Below are 23,346 nucleotides of genomic sequence, written 5' to 3' on the forward strand. Positions count from 1 at the left end.
CCTTCATCAAGTTTAGAAAACAGTCTCTTCAGTTAAATACTGGTTTTAAAATGCCAATTAAAAAAAAAGTAAAATAGGAAAAAGGTGCAGCCGGGCAGGCACAGTAGCACACGCCAATCCCAGCACCTGGGAGGCAAAGGCAGGCGGATCTCTGAAGGCCAGCCTGGTCTACAGAATGAGTTCCAGGACAGCCAGGGCAATACAAAGAAACCCTCCCTGTTATTTAGAAGAAAAAAAAAGTGCAAATAAAATAAAACAATCTAGCAGCATACCTGTTGGATTTTAGCAAAGACCAATTCATAGCTCTCATCTGGGCTATAATTTTTAGGTTGGGCTGAGTTAAAATTAGCCTTTTAAAGACAACAGAGGTAATCATTATAATGTGTATAAATAGTCATAAAATTGTCTTTTATAGTCTACCATACATTTGTATTTTTGAAAATAAGATTAATTTTACTTTAAAAAGTAAAGGCTGTTTATTATTTGGCCTTTGGTTCCAATGCTGGAAAATCCTAAAATAATAAAAATCACCTCATCTCCTCAAACCCCCAAAGAACCCTGAAGCTTCCCAAAGCTGGTGGACTTTGGCAAGTACTGAGCATATGGTAATATGCATCAGTTTCTTCTAACACTAGGAGCATCCAAGTGAAGGAGTGACAGTGGTCCAAACCCTCGCAGCCAGACCTCAGTGTTTCCTTCCTCAGAGCACATCTGACATCAACACAAAAAGTGCCTAGCTGTTCAAGTGATACATTTTAAGTGTAACAAAATCTTAAAAAATCACACTATTAGGCATGTGTCTTTGCAAGAATTCCTAGTTTCTGAGGTCACTGATTTTGTCCTGGCTGCTACGGAGACCAGGTGGCCCTCCATCATAGTCTCTACTCCAGCCAGCTTACTGTCGTCACCTGGACAACCTGGTCATTTTAACCACAGAGCATGTTTAAAAAAACAAAACCAAAATAACAACAACAAAAAAACTGAATTAAAAAAGGAAAAAATATATTTCAATAGTAAAACCGGCACAAGAAACATCTTTTTGTTGTAAGAGAGGCAAGTAAGCACTCAGCTTCCTCCTTAACAGTGTTCAGACCTTTACAAAGTGACTCACAGTCGAGGAGCCTCATCACATAACTAGATGTTAGCTTACACCTAGAACTACATTAGTGGTTAGTCAGATCTGGCATGTGTGTGATGACATTAGGGACATTATGCTGAGACACAATAACATTCATATAAAAAAGTAAACTCCACGGATGTGAACTGTGGTTTTCCCCTTGGTTTGGACAACAAATATTTTATACATTAAAGTCATGGTAGTGTTTGCATTTACATGTGCTGTGTCACACAGAAAACTCAAAGTGCTATTTCAAATCCACAGACGTTCTCTTCAGCATGGCGGTGTGACGACAGTGTTCAAGAACATGTCCCTAATGAAGACACATCCAAGTCGCACTTCCTTGATAGAGGAGGTGCTCCATTATGAAAAGCACAGCCGACCACCTCCATTCTCCATGTAAGCACCCACTTGACGGTCTGACAGCAATGATTCGACCAGGGAGCTACAGAAAGAACCTTTCTGTATCAGGGAAGGTTACCACAGGCTCTAAGGCAGGAACAAGCCAAATAACCAGAATACAATGACATTAAGTACTTTCCCCAAACTTTCTAAAGTACACTGCCAATACAGTACAATGAGAAATCAACCACCCATTTTCTATTAGTTGGCCAGCCTGTGGTAGTTAAAAATAATAATTAAACAAAACATAAACTATTTAAAATATCTAGTTTGTATCTGCTGACTTTGAACACAACGCACATCGACTGCCTGCTCCAGGTTACATGTGCCTAGCGCCCAGCATCTCTCCAAGGACAAGGGACATGGTACCCGAGTCAGCCTACCTTACTCAGGCACCCCACATAAAACACATTTCCCATAACTTAAAGATGCATTCAGAACAAGTCCATTCCCATTCTGTTTAGTGCTTAGTTTGGAAATGTTTCTAATTGTTAGGTTTTTCTGATGCTATTTGGTTTCTACTGTGCATGTCCTCATTAATGCCGCTCGCTCGCTCCCTTCCTCCGACTCCCTCAACGTTCAGCTTCCCCACCAGCACTTCTCTCGTCCCTCCTGAGCCTTTCTCTTTCCTGGACTTTCTGCTACTTAACCTGCTTCCCAACAAGTGAATTTGCTAACATGCAACTGGTCAAACTAACCATCCATCTCAACAATGCCTTCCTAGTCTTGTTTCCTCCACCCTGATAGAAAGTGGGCCTCCTTTCTCCACTCACTCTATAAGCCCAGCTGCGCTTACTTCCCACAAGAGAATCGCAGCCCAAGAGTCCAAGGGACATCCCCAACAAGGGGCCTGACATGTAACCTTCCTAAATGTGCATTTCACACTCGGACAAGCCAATGAAGTATATGTATTTTTTTAAGTTCATCTCCCCTACCCCCAAAAACTGATAGCATGTGCCATATCAGAAAAATCCTGGTCTTATCAGATGAATATACATAGTTATTTGGTCATTTGACATATGCACTTTCAAAGGAGGGTCAGGCTTCATTTTCTGTTGAAGAGTTTGTTACCATGGAGTCTGGTTTTCGAGTCATTCTATCCAGTTCTTCCTGAACGTTTGACAACACAGTCTTTTGTCCTTAAAGAAAGAAAATGGAACAAGAGAGAGAGAGAAAACACAACAAAATAACAGTGTGAAAATTTTATATTTTTTCTAGGCAGAGTTTCTCTGTATAGCCCTGACTATCCTGGAACTTAATCTGTAGACCAGGCTAGCCTCAAAACCATACATACAGACTTCTGCCATCATTCCTAGTGACAGCATCCTCAAAATAAGGAAAGCTTTTTTGCCAAGGATAACATAAAAACAGACCCTTCTCTTGTTACTGCCAGTGTCACAGGTCTGGATTCTCCAACTGGGCAGCTGCCTTCTCTGTGGGCGCTGGGGATGCCTCTGTGCCAAACTCCAGGGGCCTTTCTGAAAACCCTCAGCCCCAGTCCCTAAGCCCTGTGTGTCTTCTCCACTACCTCCCTGGAGGTCTCCATCTGAATTTCAGGCATGTAGTAAACTACAATGTTTCCCAGACAGGCACTCAGATTTAATTTCTAACTACAACACCTCAGACTGATTAATGGGTTGATGATGTGGCTTTGGCACAACATGTAGGGTTCAATTTCTAGAAAACAAAAACACCCTACCCATAAAGTCATTTAGTTTAGTTTAATCTGATGCACATGGAAATACCATGTTTTAGGATGAGAGCAGGCCAGGCAATTAGTTCATCCAGCACAATGCTGGCGCTCCTATTTCCTGCTGTCAAACACTATTTGGGCCTGGACAATGACTCTTACCTGGTAAAGGACAAACACAAGGTCAAAGCTGAGACCCAGATCAGATTCTTGGGTCTATAGGAACTTCTAAGATGTTGGAGGACAAGAACTTCTAACATCCTTATCTACCTTGGAAAAATCAATTAGAGAAAACACTGAACAGCATATGCCTAATCTGCCCTTTATATGTGGGGTGTTGGGGTGCATACTTACAATCCTTGAAAGAGGATCAAGAGTTCAAGGCCAGACAGTGAACTGAGGCCAGCATAGGTTTGTCTCTAACACAAAGGCAAGCCTAGCATTCATCAACTCCTAGATTTAATTCCTGGCCCCACAAAAAAGAAGTAAATGTATTCTAGTTTACGAAAGTATGTGATTCCCAAGAACATAACCATTTTATTTTAGAAACCTTCAAGACTAGCTTGTCCTACCAGCCTACATGGAAGACCAGATGGCTGGGCCACAGAGGGATCCTGCAGTAGACCATGCAGGTCCAGACCCCACCCCTGCAAAATTAGGGGCTGTGAAGCAAATTAAACTCTTCCACCCAGCCCTAGATTAATTTGCTTTATGTACACAAGCATTATGCCTTCCTGTATGAACATGCACCATTTGCATGCCTGGTGCCCAAGGAGGTCAGAAGAGGGGGTCAGGTCCCTTGGAACTGGAGTTAAGGGTGGTGGGGAACTACTATGTGGTTGTTGAGACCCTGGGTCTTCTACAAACACAGCACAAGGCTTGGCTCTGTTCATAGCTAGCCAGAACACTGGAGGTGTATAGGCTGGTCAGAGTGACCACTGTCATCTGCACCCCTATTTGACAGCACTGTTCCGTTAAAGACCTGAAGCTCTGTGCCCTCCTCCTGTACCTGACTTCTTGGCTGTGCTCTGCGCTCCACCAGCACTGGGACTTCCAGGAGAGCCTGTTTTTTTACTTAACAGACTATTGAAGAAGCTGGCCAATACCCCTTCACTTGCTGCATTATCTAAGGAAACAAAGAAAAACAAAACGTCACTCAGACTAAAACAGAAAAGGTGGTCTTTAGCTTGAAACTGTGCATCTATGCCTGGAGCTTCCTAGTGCACTGACCACACTCACTGTGCTCGGTCTGTTAGCTGAGGCTAACTGGGTAGTGATAAGATCACCAGTGGAAACAAGTCTGCATTTCCCACCTTTGAGGGTCACAGAAAAATCTTTGTTTTCCTAAGTGTGCAAGGCTCACAGCCTGTTATGGAAAGCTCATATCCAAAGTGGAAGATGCTAACTGAACACGTAAGAATTACAGACTTATTCTGATGGTTTACTGCAATCAATATCTTTGTGTATCAATAAGCAGTGGCTTGGTGAGAACAAAAGAAAAAAATAGGCCAACTCATAAATAGTATTAATACAAAGCTAAGAAATAAAGCGACAGATTCAAGATACTTTGTACAGTGACTTCCTAAGCTGTATTCTTTCCTTAGACAGCTATAGGGCCTAAGGTCTTAAAAGTACCATGTGTACACGGTTACTTGCTGGAACAACCTTTCCTGGAAAACCATCAGCCTAGCTGTCCTGGGTTTCCACCTGAGAGCTGCAGCTACTGTCATAATGTGCCCTGTGGACCTAGGACTAAAATCATTCCCCAAAGGCGGCATACATACTTTTGATGTTTGGATCTGGCTTCTTTACTGATGTTCCTGGGGAGGCGCTTGGTACACTAGCTGGTCCACCCCGACCCTGCGTCCTTGGAGAGCCAGAGGGTCCTCTGGCAGGGGATTCCTAAGTCCAAAACCAGCCCACGTCACACATAGATAAAAAAATAACAAAAAATAAAAAAATCAAAGTCAACACATTTTCGTGTCTGCGGTCCAGTGTCTGTATCACAGTGGAGGTTTGCTCCCAGCTCAGTCTCCTGAGAAAGGAACCAAAGCTTACAAAATATCAGCTGTTGTCTTTCCTCAAACATTTCTGAAGGTCTATTGTATTTCTGGCTATGGGCCTTTAGGGAGACCAACTCAGTTTAAATACAATAAAAGCCCACATATATATAAACTGTCGCAGATAACAGTGTAACATTAGAAGGCACCCATGACACTGGGCCATGACCCTCTGTTTGGTGAAAGGTACTCACGGAGGTTCTTGTGGGCGTGGCAGGCTGCTTGGCAAGGAGTGACTGCAAAGAGAGGGACAAACTGGCCATTAACCAAGGCCTGCAGCAATGAACTGAGGTCTGGAGAAAGGGTTGATTCCTATGACTCTACTACAGGGCACCAATACAGACTCATGTTTTACACTACAAATGCAAAACAACTTAAATTCCATATTTGGTATATGAAGACATCCCAGAAACCAGTTATGAGACTAAGAAAATAAGCAGGCCATAGAAAAGAGGAGTTGGGGGAAAAATTGCTAAAAACTAACAGGGCTGGGCCATACCCTTGGGATGTATCTAACAATTTGAGTGAAAGAGAAGTGTTAAGAACAGGTTTGTGCTCAAAACTGTTATCATAGGGGAAATCAGGGTGGATCTGTAAGAAGTTGAGAGTGAATGTCATAAAAACAATTGTATGTATACATGATGCTCTTTAAAAAATTAATAAAATATTATAGTGAATTGTCAGTTTGGGGCTGAGGATGTAACTCAGTTGGTACAGTACTTGCCCAGCACGCATAAAGCTGAGCTAGATCCCCAGCACCACATAAAAAAATTACAGTCAGTTGACACATAACCCCAGCACCTGAGAGTCAGAGGCAGGAGGATTAAAAACTCAATGCCATCTTTGGCTATATTACTTTCCTTATGTATAAAATGTGCACTACTTGAATGAATAAAATGCATGCATGTATGCGTGAATATATGTATGTATGTTTGTTTTCTGAGACAGGGTTTCTCTGTGTAAAAGCACTGGGTGTCCTGAAACTCCTTCTGTAGACCAGGCTGGTCTCAGACCCACAGAAATCCACCTGAGTCTGCCTCATGATTGCTGAGATTAAGGGACTGAGGTACTACTGCTTTTATACACTGTGGGAAAGAATGGAAGTGAACCAGGCCACTTGGTAAATTGTCAGTTCAAGAAGTAAGCCTGAAATTCTTCCTAGGGCACATTAAAACATACTAAGTCCATCCCTGTAGATTAATGTGCAGTGCAGGCAGGTATCATGAAGCCCGTGCTCCAATCCCTACCTGTAGAGAAAGTTGGGAAAGAGGAAACCTCATCTTAACCTCCATGCCTCTGCAAGCTCTCAAACAGTCTCATCCCCCCACCCCAGAATTGACATTCCATGGGAGAGAGGCCTCTTACCTGTTGCTTCATCAGGAACACCTGCTCATCCTCAGCTGCCAACTCTTTGTCATGAACCAACTGTGAAATGATACATTTGTGACCACAGGCAATGAAAATTCTCAAATATACGCCAGAGTTCATGCTATAAGAATCTTGGTCTGGCTACTCCACCAGCATTCTTCTCTGCTCCTTCCCTCGAGCCTTCCACATCCACAAGATGTGGAAACATTTCTCGCCTGTGGGCCTGAACTCATTCTCTACAAATAGCTGGTCTCCTCCCCATCAATTCTCTCCAAGACCCAGGAGAACCAGGACTCTGTGCACTGTTCTGCCCAATGTTTTATTTTTTAAATACATTAAAGATTGTGCTTATCTTCGTTGCTGCACAGACTTCAAACTGCATGAAATGCAATAAATCTCGTTTTTGGTTTAAAAAAACAAAAAGAATCTTGGTCCATGCCTCCTCATGGGCTTGGAGAATCCTTCTTGAGACTGCAGTTACTGTTCTAACTGGGTAGAGACCTTCTCCCATTGGTATGTAACTAGCCATTGGTATATTTCCCGTTCGTGATTTTAAGTCCGGCAGGTCCTAAACAGCAAGCACCTCCCAGATCATAGTCTTCCAGCAGGAGACCCCAACGGGAGGGGATCTGGCAAAAGTAACTCACAAGTGGTAGGAGTGCTGTTGGGACACAACTGCCATGACATGGCCATCCCATCAGAGCCACTCCTGGAACAGCAGCTCTCATTTTCATGACTTCAAACCACCCACGTAAAGTCTGCAAGGAATTAAATGAGGTACCTTTCTCACAGGAGGCTTTACAATAAAATCTTCATATGCATCTTCTGGCTTCACGGTTGTAAAATTTTCATGTAAAATAGCTATTTTCTTTTCATTGTCCCAGCCTGCAGGTCTAAAGGCAAGGAGACACAGATTAGTGTGCTTTGCCCACTACCTTCCCACGCACATCTCAAACACATTCCAGATTATAAGATGCTCCTGCATGAGGTCCTTTCCCACAGCTCTAAGTCTGGAGGTGCTGTCAGTGTCTTGTAGCTCTGGGTACATGAGCCAAAAGGTACAACACCTATCCCATCAGATCAACCTGACGCATCCTGCTCCAGATACTCAGGAAGGGAAGCTAGCCCTAAGGAACCAATGGAAGATACTACCCCAGTGGAAGGGTTCAGAAACCCCCAACACCACCTATAAGAACAAGGGGTGAGTGGGACCCTGCTCAGAGCAACGACACACAGAGGAGGGAGATCCAGAGAGAACCGTTACTCCTGGGCTTTGGCTCTCCCCTTGTACTCTGTCCCTTTCTTCTTTGTTATCTATGAACAGCTCATTAATTTTGTTGGCATGGAAGATGTGCCTTGAAGCCAAGGAGGAAACTACGTCTATATCTATATCTATCTGAGTCTTGTCTAAACCTATATCTATCCCGAGTCCTTGACAAGAGACACAAGGAAACCTTAGGGTCCTATGTGGGTGCCAGACAGCTCAACATCACGAGGCAGGAAAAAACAAGGTTGAATCAGACTCCCCACTTCCCATAAGGGCAGCAATTACACACTGACCACACTTGTGAGCTCAAGAAGCTCAAGTTAACAAAAAAAGACAACTGACTGTTCTCACACCCTCACTCCTTCAGCTTCTATTACCAAGAGGGTGCCATCCAGGATGCTTCTTCCAAACAGCCTTGCTGACCTTACAAATTTCGACACAGGTAACTAGCAAGAAACACAACAGCAAAAAAGGGACTGGACACAGCTGAGGTTCTATCATGACCTATCTATAAACCTCAAGAAGGCACAAGATGCGTCTCCATTCTACATCAGCCCTGAATCCAACCAGAAGTCCTGCTTCAGGACCACATAACTAAGAACTAAGTGAGTACAAAAGCAGACCACTTATTGAGCTTCTGCTTCAGTGCCTGTCTGCTGTTCTGGGTGATTCTTCAGAGTTAGGGTATGAGCAGTCTGGATGAGTCTCTCCAAATATGCAGGAGGTAACCTGTTCAGTTTTCCCGAAGCATCTGGCTCTCATACTTTGGGTCTCTCATAGATGCCCTTAACCCTTCCTGCTGGTTTGCCTGAGATAGAACCCTCATCTTCCAGCAGTACATCTGTGGCCCCCATTCCACTAACCAACCCAGTGTTGTCCCCTCCTCCTTGGAACATGTCTGTTTCTGTGCTGTAACAGGGATGTACCACATTCATTTCTGTGTCCTCCACAGGAAACCTGGGTACCTAAAGGGTGCTGTGAAAAGTTTGCTGAATGAACAACTCTAACTGTCAAGTTCAGAGCCTATCAAATCTTAACATCAATCTGCTAAAGTAAGACCACAACACTGTCATATGCCGATAGAGCAATACAATTCTCCTGAGAGAAAAGACACTGGCTCAGGAAAACAGGGTACCTAAGTGTCTGACAGGAGAGGACCAATCTCAGAGGATTTAAAATGCAGACACCAGCAAATAGCAAGCAGAGCTGAGGCCCACACTGATGGGGACATTGAAAAGATGCTCGAAGTCACGCCTGTCAAGGGCAGTCACCAGATGCTTTCACATAAGCCACTGCGGGTCACCACACTGAAATCTCTAACTTCAATTCTCCTCACAGCCAATGCTTCCCCAGAGCTGACAGGAAGTGCACAAAATGGCTTACCTACAGTCAGGCAACTTTCTCTCAATAAAGGCATGTGGCACCTCTGACCACACCACCCACTTCCCTTAAGCCAAACAAGTCAATGCAGAAGGAGCAGAGGAGCACCTGTCTCCCGCCCTAGGGCCAGCCCAAGTGCCCTCTCAGACAGAAGCACTACACTGAAAGTGGACTATAAAGAGAAGAGCTTAAATTCCACCACCAAAGAACTCACATAAAAACTGCGTCCTTTTCCACAACTAAGGCGGGTATGGTAAAGTGGAAGCCATATGTTTTATGAACAATGTACTTATACAGCAAGTCAAGGTTTTTCTCTTCCTTCACTGAGGTGTAAATCAAGGCGGCTCCATCTAGTCAATTTGCTTAAGGAAAACCAATTCATTATGAGACAAAAACCAATCACACACACATATGCATAATCATTAAAGCACAAGGTGATCTGTCGTATTATCTGCACGTGTGCAAGGAAGCATGCAAACTTTAAAAACTACAAAGGAATGGAGGGAGCAGAGAACCATAATAAATAAATACTCCAAGCAGAGGCAGAAGTAGGATGCAGCTGTTTTTCTAACTCTTGGAGTGCTGCTCACTCCCAAGGCTGCTTGCTAAGAAGCAAAATCAGTGGTAGACTACGCTCAGCATACAGAGGGCACAGGTTACTTCCCAGGCAGGGGCTCACAAGGGAACAAGTTTATCATCAGGGACACCTTCAAAGATAGGTGCCAACGAAGGGCTCAAGGAAAGCGCCTGTCACCAGTGTGGAACTAAGGTACCAACTACGGTTGGATTTATTTACAGAAGACTCAAAAAGCTGCTGCTGTGGCATCTTTTTCCTGGGCAGCACAAAACATGAGAAACACTTGCAACATCTAAACCAGTAACCATATTGGTAATTATACCTCTCTGCTTAAGAGCAAAGTTTAATAAGATTTTTAAGTACAAACAATGTAATTGGGTAGTAAGATGGTCATGCATCAGTTTCTTAATAAGAAAGCCTATCAAAGTACAGCCTTCAAAACAAACAACTAAGTTGGGTCTGCAGCACATGCTTGCAATCCAAGCACTCACAAAGCTGGACAGATCACAAGCTCCAAGTCAGCCTGGGTGACACAGTGAGACTCTATCAAAAACAAAACAAAACAAAACAACAAGGAAAATACCCCATCATAGTAAAGACACGCCTAAGTTATTATGGATGAGATCCCAACATTCCAACATAGCAAAGTTATAAAACTGATAGAAAGATTACACTTCCCTTTCATCCACCCCCTCCCTGTGGTAAAAACTACCCCACAAGGCAGGCAAGACAGGTTAGTACTTGAATAAAGGTGCTTGCTGTCCAGCCTGACAGCCTAAATCTGACCTGGAACCCACATGATGGATGAAAGATGACTCCCCAGTTTTCCTCTAACCTCTACACTCATGTGTCCCACCCCCACATAATTACGTGAAATGAAAATAAAAGACTACTCTGTTCAGGAGGGGCTTTGAAGACACCCCCTTTGGAGGAAAGCCTGTGCTCCGGGCCCCGATACAGCATCCCAAGGATACACTGGAGGCAGAATCTCCGCAGGTGAGCCTGGATGAAGTCCAGGTGCTCGTCTCTGTAATCATGCTCCTTCTCCAGGATGCTCACTGCATCACACTGCAGGAGAGACAGAACCAAGAGGAATGTGAGTCCTCCACCTTTCTGCTTGCTGAAGATCAGAACAAGGAACTTCTTTAGAAACAAAAAATGTAGTCTAACAAAACAACTCAAGAGAAGGGTCCCGATGTTAGAGAAGAGTAAAAGAACAAGAGAGTTCTTTCAACCGGGTCTCAGCTTATACACAAAGCACAATTATAACAAGTCTGATCACCCCATAACTGTTTTTAACATCAAATGAGGTCACCCGATGTGCACTACGCTTCACCCTGCTGGGCACTGGACCTCATCTATCTCAATAAGCTGGAAGAACCCGCAGCTGGGCATAGTAAAAAGTAGGAATAAAGCAACTTTGAAATCCAAAATGTTTTACGTACCTTTGTGCACACCACCAACACTGGGATCCCCAAGTTATGAGTCAGCACATTGTCACCCAGAGGCAGGGCAACACTGTCTTCTTCTGAGCCTGAGGTCAGAGGCCCTCTTCTCTGTGGGGAACCCTGACAACCTTCTTCAGGCTCGATATAATCTTGAAAATCTTTCATAACTACAGAGGAAAAGGGGAAAAATTACACAAACACAAATAAAAACACGCTTAGGCCTAGAAAATTAAGGGAAAAGGTAATAACAAATATAAAACAAAAGCATCTACGCATGGCAGGGGTTGCAACTTCACAGTTTAGGGACCATGATGCAAAACACCAGCTCTCATGTCTGCTGAGCTGTGAGCTGCAGGAGCAGCAGACCTCGACACATTCAATCCCATCCAATTCCTAAACAGGTTTTTAATGCTCTGGTTTTAAAAATAGTACTGTGGCTCAAACCTGAGATTTTTCATGTGCTCGGCAAGCATTCTAGCACCGAGCCCCAGCCCAAGTTCTGAATGTTCTTAAGCTCATATTAGTTTCTAATATAAAACCCACCAAAAATAAAACAAAACAAAAACACTACCACTAACAACCCCCCCCCCCGCACACTTTTCTCATGCATCCTGCATCTGTCACAGTGCCAGGCAGCTGCACCATTCCATCCTAGGTGACCACTGGAAATAACAGCAGCACACCTAGTCAGGGTCTTCATTAGAAGAGCTACTAAATGCTTACCCTCTGGATTCCAGGAGCATGCCACTTCCATATAGTAGCAGCAAACAAAGACCATGTGACTGCCAGGCGCCAGTCACAGTTCCTCCTTGTCTCCACTCTTAGGGACTTTGTCTTTAGGGCACTTGAGTTGCACATTCAATGTGCACATCCTACCTGTGCCTATCACAGCAGGAGCAACACATCTGCTTCTTGGTACACACATTTGTTATCTTGGTTAACGGCCCCTTAGGGGCTGGAACAGTAACAGCTCAGAGGATTCAGCTTCAGTTCCTAGCATCCATGTGGAAACTCACAACCATCTGTAACTCATTTCAGGGCATCCAATACCCTTCTCTGGCCTCCATAAGCACTAGGCATGGATGTAGCACATGTATATGTGAGCAAGTGCAACACTAATGAAACAAATCCTTACACAAAGAAGGGGCTTTTAGGTAGAGTAGCCAATGGCTGTGCTGTCATTAAACCAGGTGAACACAAGGCCTGCAAACCAGAACTTGTCTGTACATGAGTACTTCAGGGTTAGAATGATGGGTTTTGTTTGTATTTGAAAAGGGTCTCACTAGATACCTGGAATTCACCATGTAGACCAAGACTGGTCTTGAACTTGCAGCAATTCCTATCCCTTCCCTCTGTCTCCTGAGTGTAGGATTACAGCTGGGAACTGCCATACCTACTAGATCTTCACAGGACAGGAAAAGCCCTACAGGCTGAGGTGCCAATAGGTAGCTCTATTTTTCTAATAAACCTAGCAGGACTGAAAAAGGTCCAAGGCCTTTTATTATGCTTTTATTAAAACCATGCAACATAAATGTAACTGAAAGTATGGGGAGGGAGACCAGGGACTGGAGACCTGAATTAGTGGTTACAAGCACTGACTGCGTCTCCTGTTCCCAGGTTTGAGTCCCAGCCCCCATGCAATGACTGATAATGTCTGTAACTCCAGTTCCAAATGATCTGATACCCTCTTCTGGTCTCCATGGACACGACACACATGGTGCACATATATTCAAGCAGAAACTCCTCCCTCAAGCATAGATAGACAGACACATAGACAGATAGATAGATCACTCCTGAAAATCAAGAAAAGATAGACACTCTCCTCTACACCCACAGAACAGGTTTCAAATTCTTTAAAAACGAAGAGATTTTAGTTCATCATTGTCTGTGCTTCTGAAATGACTGAAAAACTCATGGTCTTTCAAGTAATACCAGGTAAACTAAAAGGTAACAAGTGTTGTGCTTTGGTCATGAGATGTCCCCAAAAGAGTCATGTGTTGAAGGTTCTTAGCTGGTGGTATTTGAGAGGTGACTGGATTAAGAAGGCATTAATTTTATTACTGGATTAATTCAGACATAAATTTCCAGCTGAATGAGCTATTGTGGAGGGGGTGCTTCTATGAAAGAAGCAGGTTATTAAGGGTGTGCCTTTGAAGGATATACTATGGCTTGCTCTCATTCTCCTCTACCCTTCTCTCCCTCCCTCCTAACTGTGTGTATTCTTATGTAGCCTAGGCTGACCTCAAATTCACTATATAGCTGAGGAAGATCTTGAACTTCGTGTCTTCCTGCCTCTACCTCCCTAGTGTTGTGATTACAAGCAGAGCTACCATGCCCAGTTTATGTAGTACTGAACCCAGGGCTTCCTGTATGCCCTCTACCAACTGATAAGCCCTCGATTAACTGAGCTACACCCTCAGGCCCTCTTTTCTCTTTCTGTTCCCTATCTACTAACAGGTGAGCAATATTTTCCCACCAAAGCAACAGAGCAACCCACCAGTGCAAGCAAACTGAAATTATAGCTAGACAAAACTCACTCTGTATGGTGTGTGCGTGTGTGCATGCTCATGCATGCAAGTGCTTGAGTGTACTGTCTTACTCAATCGCTCTTCACTCTTTTTGACATAGGGTCTCTCACTGAACCTGGAATTCAGCAATTTAGCATTATTGGCTGGTCTCAGGAATCTTCCTGCCTCCTCTCCAGTGCAAGGATTACTGCTGTGTGCGACCACACCGAATCCTTACATGGGGAAGAGGACTAGACTCTGGCCCTTATGCATCACAGCAGTATTTTATAACCTTCTTTTGTTTCCTCAAGTTTCTCTCACAGAGACTAATACACGCTGCAAAACTCCACTGTCAACATAAAGAAACCCACCGAGGTTATCTCCATTCTACGTTGGACAAAACCAGAAAATCTGATGTTGTTGTAGGAACTTAAAGGAATTAAAGACTCTTTTAACAGTCAAGTCAATAAAAAATGCAGTGGTTGGCTAACTGTCGGGGTGAGATCTGATTGTCCAAGAACAGAGAAGGCACTTGTCCAGGGCTTCCCGAACTGGGAGCAGGGCAGAGCCAGGAAGAAGACAGAGGTGAGCTGAGGAACAGCGGGGTGGAGCAGCTGGATCACCTATTCCAGGAGTTCTCCAGGTCTGTGTTCTGCATGTCACATGTGAAAGTAGCCTACAAGTCCTAAGGGAAGCTAGTTACTCTAAATCAGTGGTTCTCAACCTTTCTAATGCTGCAACTCTTTAAAACAGTTCCCCACATTGTGGTGACACCCAACTACACAACTGTTTTTTTTTTTTGCTACTTCATAATTGTAATTTTGCTGTTATAAATCATAATGTAAATATTTAATATGCAACCTCCATAAAATGGTTGTTCAACCCCCAAAGGGGTCAAGAGCCACAGGTTGCTCTCTGTAAGGCCAGCCCACCCTACACAGAGAATTCCAGGTAAGCCAGGTAAGCAGATCCTGCATTAAGAAAAATAAGTAAATAAATAAATCATTTAGGAGACACATACATCTCTAGGTGTGCCTGTAAGGGTGTTTCCAGAATGGCTTACAGTTTATTTACACCATCCCAGAGTCTCTGCATCTAGACTAAATTTTAAAAAAGGAGAAACTAACTGGGCACTAGAATTCATGTCTGCTTACTGACTGCAGATACACCGTGACCAACAACGGCCTCTGTGCTTTCCTCGCCACGATGGGCTGTATTCCTTCAAACAGCCTGAACCGAACCGAACCAAACCGAACCAAAGGAAAAAAACAAAAAAACACCAAAACCAAAACCTTCTTTACAATGTCTTTGCCCAGTTGTTGCAACAACAAGCACCAGGTTGCTGTCCCTCTGCCAGCTCTGGGTCACAGTGGCTGATCACAAGTCTGCTCCACAGCAGACAGGCCGACAGGAACCCAACTGTAAAGCAGCGCTCCCTTGTTGAGGATAATACTAAAGGCAGCTGGAGAGGTGTTGAGCAGTTAGGAGCATTTCCTGCTCCTGCAAAGGACGGAACTCAGTTCCAGCACTCCTGTAACCCCAGCTCCTGTAACCACAGTCTGTGAGCACCTCATTCACATGCACACATACTGTGCTCCCTCTAATTAAAACTAAAATAAATCTTAGTAAGAGAATACTAGAGACTAATTAGTCTGGAAGGCAGTGGTCCTCTGAGCAGGAATATGAAGAACTAACTACTTCGCTAAGGAAAGCCAAAACCGGCATGAACACAAGCACCCCTTCAACACCAAGCACCAAGGCATGGCTGCCATTCCAAACATCACGGACCAGGGACAGTGAAATCAGAGATGCTCAGACATACGCATGGTTCAGCAATTGCTAGACATCCTCCGGTGTTCTCTCCTCTTCCCCCTAACCCGACACAGAATTTAAGACACTTTCTAAACTAGCAAGGGGTGTGGGGTGGTGAGCAAGAAAAAGTGGACACTGTGAAACACTGAGTTCAACCCGTGGTACCTGCAATGAAAGGAGAGAACCTTCTGGAAGTTACGTGGCACATGTATGTGCAAGTGCGCCCACACTCTTTAAAAAGCCAAAAAGATTCCACTCTCACGCAGGTGCACAGTATTGCCTCCTGTTCTCCATGTTGCTACTTAGAACAGGGACATATTGCTAAAGTTCTAGTTGTCTAAGGGAAAAGAACCACACCCTCAAAATGACAAAGTGGGGAGTACATAGGAGCCAGGGCTCCTGAGCTGTCATGCCCCAGGGCTGTGCCCTACTTGCAAACTGCCTGCCTCTAGAGATTTGTTTTCCCTGACAAATAAACCTCAGTCTTGTTTAAGCCACCCTCCTCTCCAGTTTTCATATGTCATATGTCTCTGAATCTAATCTTCAGTGACATAGACGCCAATAACTAAGACCATTAAATTAATTCAGTGTCTCCTCCACATGCTCCCCAAGAATAGGTATCCTGTTTGCTGTACCCTCACAGCACCTAGAACAACACCCAGCACCCAACGCTTTCCTTATTTGACAAAGAGTGGTACTGTTGGCAGATGTGGCTTTCTATTTTAATAAACCTTTGTACAGTTATTAGACCCAAGAAACTTGAGTTCACAAAACTGAAGTCTGCAGCACTTTAGCTCACCAGTCTGTGTATGAAGCTATGTGTGTGCAGTGGTCTGGGAACAGCTTTTCAGCCTCAGACCTATTTTGCTGAGCTGTCTTTAGCATCTCTGTTTTGCAAGAAAAAGAGACATTATCTAAAAAGGTCAGTGGCTGAAGAGAGATGAGATGAACAGCATGGCAATCATAATACCCACGCGTGGACGAGCCAGGAGGCACACGCACGCAACCAAGGGAAGAGTAAGGCGTTGAGCTCCAGCTGAGCCGATGATGGACAGGGCAAGGTGAAGTGTGCGACAGGAGGCATACAGCAGGAAACTCAGTGTGAGAAGCACCATCAGACTTTCCTGACAGTTAGCGTGCAGATACTGTGTGCCATGCTCCAGAGCCCTCATCAATTCACCAAAGGGGGTGATGTCATTCCATGGCACTGAGCCAGGGCAGCCAAGCTCACGCTGGCCAAGATGCTGTGGCTGCCGGTTCCGCTCCCTGCCCCTCCCATTTCCCTGGCACAGGGACAGAAGCTGATGTAACTGCACAGAAGCAAAGGAAGGAAAAACAAGCTTCTGAACCACATTTGAAAACCCACCAAACTTCCTTTAATTTGTAAGTTCTTAGTTCTCAGAAGGGTTTTAAAAAACCTAAAATAACTTTTATTGTATTTTAATGACCCCCTCTCACTGAAAACAATCTTCGTATTCCTGAATGCAATCATATTTGCTAGATTACAAAACAACTAGTCAGAAACAAAAGATTTCTCTTCTTTGGGGTTTTTATTAAACCGATCAAGAAGAGACGTGGGATCTCCATGCGATTCCAGAAACATGGGCTCCGGGTTTGAGGAAAAATGTCTTCAAAGACTCTGTCCCTCGTTGATGGCATTACTGAGGTAAGACTGAAGAGAATCCATTAAGCTCGAAGTAGATTTCTACTCATGTATTCTCGGCTCAATGGTTATTAGAAGGGGAACCTACCCAGAGGAAAGAAGCCCTGCAGGAAGGCCTTTGAAGGCTATCCTTTCCCCCTCTTTCTACCCACTTTGCCTCCCTTCTGCAGCGACGGATGGCCTCATTACAAGGTCTAGAAAGTCACGTGGCCATGAACCGAGATCTAAAACTGTAAGCCAAAACAAAGCAAACCTTTCTAGTGATACACCAACTCCATCTGCATCTTCCTCCGGTATACTGGGATCAGAGGCACACACCAGTACACCAGACGAAAGTACTCTTTTTATTAGTTATCTACTTACTTACTTGTATTTGTGTGTATGTACTAGAGTGACTGCATGTACACTATATGCATGCTACTGACTAGATCCCCTGGAAATGGGAGCTATAGGTGGCTGTGAGCTGGGTACTGGGAACTGAACCTGGGTTCTCTGCAAGAGCAGCAAGTACTCCTAACTACTCAACCAGCCCTCCAAATTATTCTTGATAACAGAATTTCAAAAACTGAAACAAGTATTTCAAAACAAAAGCAAATTCTATCCCAAGTAAACCCTCTTGCCTAAAAAAGTAGAAGGCAGCTCCGATAATCCAAAATCAGACTAGTGAATTTTACTCACATTTCCGTTCCAGATCCCTCATTTCCTCTGGTGGAATTTTCATCTTGTCAATGTGCTCCCGTAAAACACTAGCCCATTTCTGTAGAGATTCCATTATAGACCAAGGTCGAGACATATCTGCAACAAAAATGACCAGGGTCTCCCGCAAAGACTCAGCAGAAACTGCAAATTTCAGCAGGCCTTTGTGGTAGAGATCTCCATCCAAAATCCATACATTGCAGCGCGTGTGATCTGGGGAGAGGAATGAAGCTGCGTTATCACCCAACAGGGACTATGTGTACAGTTATAACAGCAGCAGCAGCAGGAAGAGATGAATTCACACAGGAAGCCAGGCCAGTAGGGCCAAATAGCCTGAACTCCTAGGCTTTTAAAAGTTTAGATAGCCACATATAGGACAACTCTCTAAGCTTTTGACAGACTCTAAGGAGTAGAGTGAGAATAATTAGCTGCTGATAACAACCAAAGGACACAAATGTTTAATGATGAACTGAAGAATCTAGTGTCCTAAGATACCAGTTATCTGAGTTGGTGAGCAAGCTGAGTGAACAAACCCTTCTGTGTGTTGCACTAAGCGACTGCAGTCATTCTGCAGGATATCAGTTATACATTCCAAGCATCTTTACCTTTTAGACAGACTTATGAAGTACTTACTAATAAAATGGTGTGAGTGTCTGAGATCAGCTTGAGTGGGCTAAAGGGAGATCTTAAGTTACAGCTGAATCAAAACAGACTAAGAACTGGGCTAATTCAACTATGGAAGACATTTCTCTAAATTTAGTAGGATATTTTTAGGACATTTCAAACATATTCCTTAATTACTGTTTCTGTAAAAGTACCTCGAGAGGGAACGCCTAACATCAAAACATCATTTCATTAACTTCTTTTTTCAACATATACTTTTAAAATCTACCTTTCTTTAGCTTCCTTGTTGTATAACCAATTATTAATATCTATAAAAATGCATTTTTATGAGTTTGAGCATAAAGGTATCTACGTCTAGCTATATTCCCAAACTCTAAGTTACTTTCACGAATTTTAATTTATTGTTTTTAATTAGGTGTGTGCCTGCCTACATGTGGTTATGTGCACATGAGTACAGGTGCCTGCTTGGACCCCCTGAAGTTTTAACCACTGTGAGCCACCAGACATGGTGCTGGGACGGGTCCTCTAAAGAACAGCAAGTGATGCATCTCTCCAGCGCCTACTTGAAGTTCTTCAAACCATTTATTTAGAGCTGTGTGTGCTCCTCAGGGCACAGGTGGCGGTTCCACAGTGATGATGGAGGACAACCTGTGGAGTCAAGTTTTTCCTTCCATCATGTGGGTCTTAGGAATTAAACTCTCCCAGCTGAGCTACCTCACTGGTCCCAAACCAGTATATTTTAGTGTATTTAGTCTGGGTCTGTGAATTGACTCCAAACATATTTTGTATTCAAAATCTGAGGTTTATATGCCTACCTATCAGTAAGCAGTCTCTTCAGTTTTTCTGGCCAATGCCAGCCATACATGACTCCCCCCCATGTGTGGGAGTCACACATCACATGCAGCAGGAGACAGTAACCCAGAGGCAGTGGTCCTTTGACGTATAGTATCCCACCACAACCCAGATACAGCCAGAGACTAGTGTCTTTAGCAGGTGACTGCCTATGAAATGTGCACTTACAACCCAGTCATACCCCACAATTAAAAAGGCTAGGGCTGCAAGATGTATAATTAACCTGAGGTAAGGGCAACTCTTCCATCAAACAAGGATTCTCATAAGTAAGCAGCCGAAAGAGAAAGTTCCATAAATACAGAAAGGAAAAACTTTCATAGGAATCTGAACTTGATGTTAGTGTAAACTTCAACTCAAAGACATGTAAATGTGACTACTGGGATGCTGTGTCCTGAAATGTGCCTCAGTCTTGGAAACACCAGAGGATGAAGAGGCTCAGAGCATCTACCACAAAGGTAGGGAGGCTTTCACTACGTCTCCAGCACTCCTCACACACACACTCTGTCCACCTGCAAAACGTACCAGCACCTCTTCCTCACAGGAGGAAACGCAAGTGTGGTTAAGTTACTAATCAGAAGCCATATTACTGCTGACCACTGGCGTGGCATTCTGAACCAGTTTGGTCTGGCTTCCAAGCCTAAGGTCTTTCCACGAGAACCAAGGTGGCCTGCAAAAGCAGGAAGCAAAAGCTGCAAACACCTGAGATCCTCCAGGCTTGATTTAGTGGGCTGTTATATAAGCAGACTCCAGTGGATCTAGACAAGACACTCCATGCTTATTCTGATAGAGGGCTTGACACCAGGCCGACATTCTGCCTTCTTTTCAGGACCGTTAAGGAATGTTCAATAAGACGAAGTCAAGGGAGCAGGGATAAAATCCCTGGAGATCTCAATCAGCGCATGGAGGTGTCCAAGCTTAAGGAAGAGCCTATGTCCTCTCCTATACAACTCTTAGAGCTAAAGCAGCTTTTAGTTTATCTTCTTCAATTTAACAATGAGGAAGTAGGAGAATGTGTTATAAAAACACTCTAACATCACAATCACTAGTATTTAAGTGGACAAAGGCAAATATTAAAAATGAAAAATTATGAAGGAGTAACTACAGAGTAACATCTCAGAGGGTTCAAGGCCAACCTGGTCTACATAGTGAGTTCCAGGCCAGCCAGGCCTACAAGAGACCCTGTCTCAAAAAAAAACCAAACAAACAAAAACAAACAAACAAACAAAAATAACTAAACAAAAAACACTGACTAAAGTCTTGCAAATGACATACATTTACCCATTCTCTCTGGGTGTAACAGAGAGCAGAGACTGTGTGGACACAAGGTGTCAGAGGCCTACAAGTTCCCTTGCCGATGGAGTAACAGTCACTCACCATCACGGTCTTCATCATGAACGCTGAGGTAAAGATATTCTAAGCCTCTTCCTTTTTTGCCATGCTCTGCTCCTTGGAGTTTGGTCATGAGAGTTGTTTTACCAGAACCATCTTCACCTACAAATGACATTTGCAAGAAGACAAAAAGTGTACTGTGTATCACTTTACACAAAGACAGTCACAACATCAACACAGTATGGAACAACCAGGAATGTCAAGCAAGTCTGCTAAGGTCTCTCTCACCAGCACTTATGAACAAAGGAGACCTGCTTTTGCTTTTAAGAATGACCAGCAGAAACAGCCAACCCAAGATCCCAAATGACCCTCTGCTACAAGTCTCTTCACTTCACAAGGGAAAGAGTATGGTAAACCCACCAGCTCCACCTACATTTTCTAAGATAGACATCCAGGGAAGTGAAAGTCAGAGATGGGGCTAGTTTCCCACAAAATAAATCTTTGCTACAGTAAAAGCAAGAACTCTTCAAAACCTCAACTAACCCCCAAAGTCAAGGAATACTGAAATAAAATTATGGTTCTGTCTCAAGTCACGAGGCTTATGTTATTTACACACATTTGTAGAACAACTTCACAAGCATCCTAAAGGCTTAGAAATTGGGGAAGAATTATGGACCCAAGCAAAACTCCTAAGTACAGTCTCTGTAGCAAGTGCTTTCTCATCTCTCTAGGGCTATCCATAGCCAAACACCCTCCTCTCTAAACATGAACTAGAATCATTACCAAATATCACTGGACAACCTTGGATTCAATACTATGGAATCAGAAAACTTAAGAAATGAAAGGCAGTCCACAAAGATCCTCTCTCCTCCCCAGAGCTCTCTGGCCACGATCAACCTGGACCATAAAGAGTGCTTGTCAGCCTGACTTCAGCTCCTGCGCATTCTGATCTAGCTGGTCCAAGGAAGCCCGAGTTATTTTTCTAAAGCACGTATCTGGCTATAACCTACCACAGTGGCCATCACTATGATGAGAAAAACACACAGACATCCCCATGCAGTTTGCAGTTATCTCCATAAGACTTGGGGAAGGGTGGAGAAATATAAAATCTGAAAATCAGGAGTCTCCAGGAAAGAGGATTAGTCCTTCAGACTTTCATGATCTGACCCCATCTGATCCCCATAGCAAAAAACTTCTAACATGGTCCAAATGCTTCACCCTGTTATGTCAATGTGCTCTTACCTAGACGATTACCCTGCAAAACACCTGACTCCCCAAGTTCTCTCTCAACACACCAAACAGTGTGAAGCGCCCACAACAGTCTGCTCTTGACAGGGAAGATGCAATGCAACCACGCACAAATCTGCGTCTGCTAGACTGGGATTCTTGCACTGTGTCTAAGGTTGTCCTGTCCCATTGCTCAGCTCCCCACTCCACAACAGCATTGTACATGAATGCATATAATCTCTTTCGTTTGTATGAAATAACTGAAGCCAGAGAGGTTAAATGACTGACTGGGCAACCTAGCAGTGAGGACGGGATTAATGCAAGAAAGTTCCTGAGGCTCACTCCCAAGCTCTACTGCCTTATGCCACTGCTGAACTGCTCGTAAGACTGAAGAAACGCTCCATACATCTCCTCGGTGCCCAGTCCAGTTCACCTAGTTCCCTCATCTTCTCCATCCAGCCTGCACATCCTCTTTTTTTTCTTTCTCCACATCCTCAACTTGGTGAGCACAAGGCTAAACGATGAACGGAATCAAGGCTGAAGGCTCAGCCAAATGACTGAAGGAATCAATGTGCCACAAGCCCACACCACACCACTGGACTCCAAACGAAACTGCATCCTAGGGGGTCAGTAGAAGTGTGGGCTTGGACACTCTCCGGCTACTCTGTTAGAATCCAGTGTGCCCTCCCAGGCAGGCTAGCGACAAACAGGCGGTAAGGGTGGAGAAGCCTGGAACCTGTGGGAGGGGCGCCGCCTGACCCACCCCTGCGCCCCAGGACAGGACTCGGCTGCTCACCAAACACCAGAATGTTCTTGCCGGACGGCAGCTTGGACCTGGCGCGGGTGGACACTTCGCTCAAAATCGAAGACCTGCGGCGACAATGACAAGAGTGGTCAGCGCGGGACTGCCTTGGACCGCTCGGCCCACGACTGCCCGTCAATGTCTGCCCACAGTCCTGCCACTCCGGCCCGCTCCCGGTCCGGCCGCGCCATCTGCGACTCTATACGCTCCTCACCAGAGACTCTGGCCTTCCTCCTCTTCACTGGTCAGGTCGCCGGCAGCCGCCACTGCGGGCCCGTTGGGACCCAGCAGCAGCTTCTTCTCCACCCCCACCGGCGCCATCTTGCCAACTGCAGCCACAAAGAGGGCCCTCCCCCGGGCCCGCCGAGGACCCGCAAGGACCCCGGCCGGGCCGCGCTGTCCGCCCGCAACGCAGCAGAAGCTTCGTTATCCAGTACGTCCCGCCGGGCCAGCAATGTCCGCGAGCGTCTGCGGGTCGCGGGACCGTCGCAGCTAGGGACGTTGCTCGGTCAGGCAGCCAGCCGG

General features: G+C 44.6%; 1 protein-coding gene across 2 annotated transcripts; it reads right to left on the reverse strand.

The window, feature by feature from the left end:
• Positions 1-985: 985 nt before the first annotated feature.
• DYNC1LI2 (dynein cytoplasmic 1 light intermediate chain 2) lies at positions 986-23,346 on the reverse strand. 2 transcript variants are annotated; one of them, XM_080937354.1, is made up of 13 exons: positions 23,036-23,346; positions 22,816-22,889; positions 20,838-20,954; positions 17,970-18,200; positions 11,307-11,476; positions 10,836-10,929; positions 9,499-9,634; positions 7,419-7,530; positions 6,635-6,694; positions 5,464-5,505; positions 4,994-5,111; positions 4,219-4,335; positions 986-2,658 (listed from the first exon to the last, which is right to left on the reverse strand). In XM_080937354.1, exons 1-13 carry the CDS (start codon positions 23,140-23,142, stop codon positions 2,558-2,560), a joined length of 1,479 nt encoding a protein of 492 aa, XP_080793480.1. In that variant the 5' UTR covers positions 23,143-23,346; the 3' UTR covers positions 986-2,557. The 2 variants fall into 2 exon arrangements, with proteins under 2 accessions (XP_080793480.1, XP_080793481.1); XM_080937355.1 differs by lacking the exon at positions 5,464-5,505.

Source organism: Micromys minutus (genome assembly GCF_963924665.1).
Source record: "Micromys minutus genome assembly, chromosome: 24".
NCBI classification, from domain to species: domain Eukaryota; kingdom Metazoa; phylum Chordata; class Mammalia; order Rodentia; family Muridae; genus Micromys; species Micromys minutus.

Coding starts and splice junctions, on each gene's coding strand:
- DYNC1LI2 (XM_080937354.1), bottom strand. CDS start 23,142: ATGGCGCCGGTGGGGGTGGAGAAGAAGCTGCTGCTGGGTCCCAACGGG. Junction 20,955..22,815: donor CAAGAACATTCTGGTGTTTG/GTGAGCAGCCGA, acceptor TGTCATTTGTAG/GTGAAGATGGTTCTGGTAAA. Junction 2,659..4,218: donor GAGCACAGCCAAGAAGTCAG/GTACAGGAGGAG, acceptor TCTTTCTTTAAG/GACAAAAGACTGTGTTGTCA.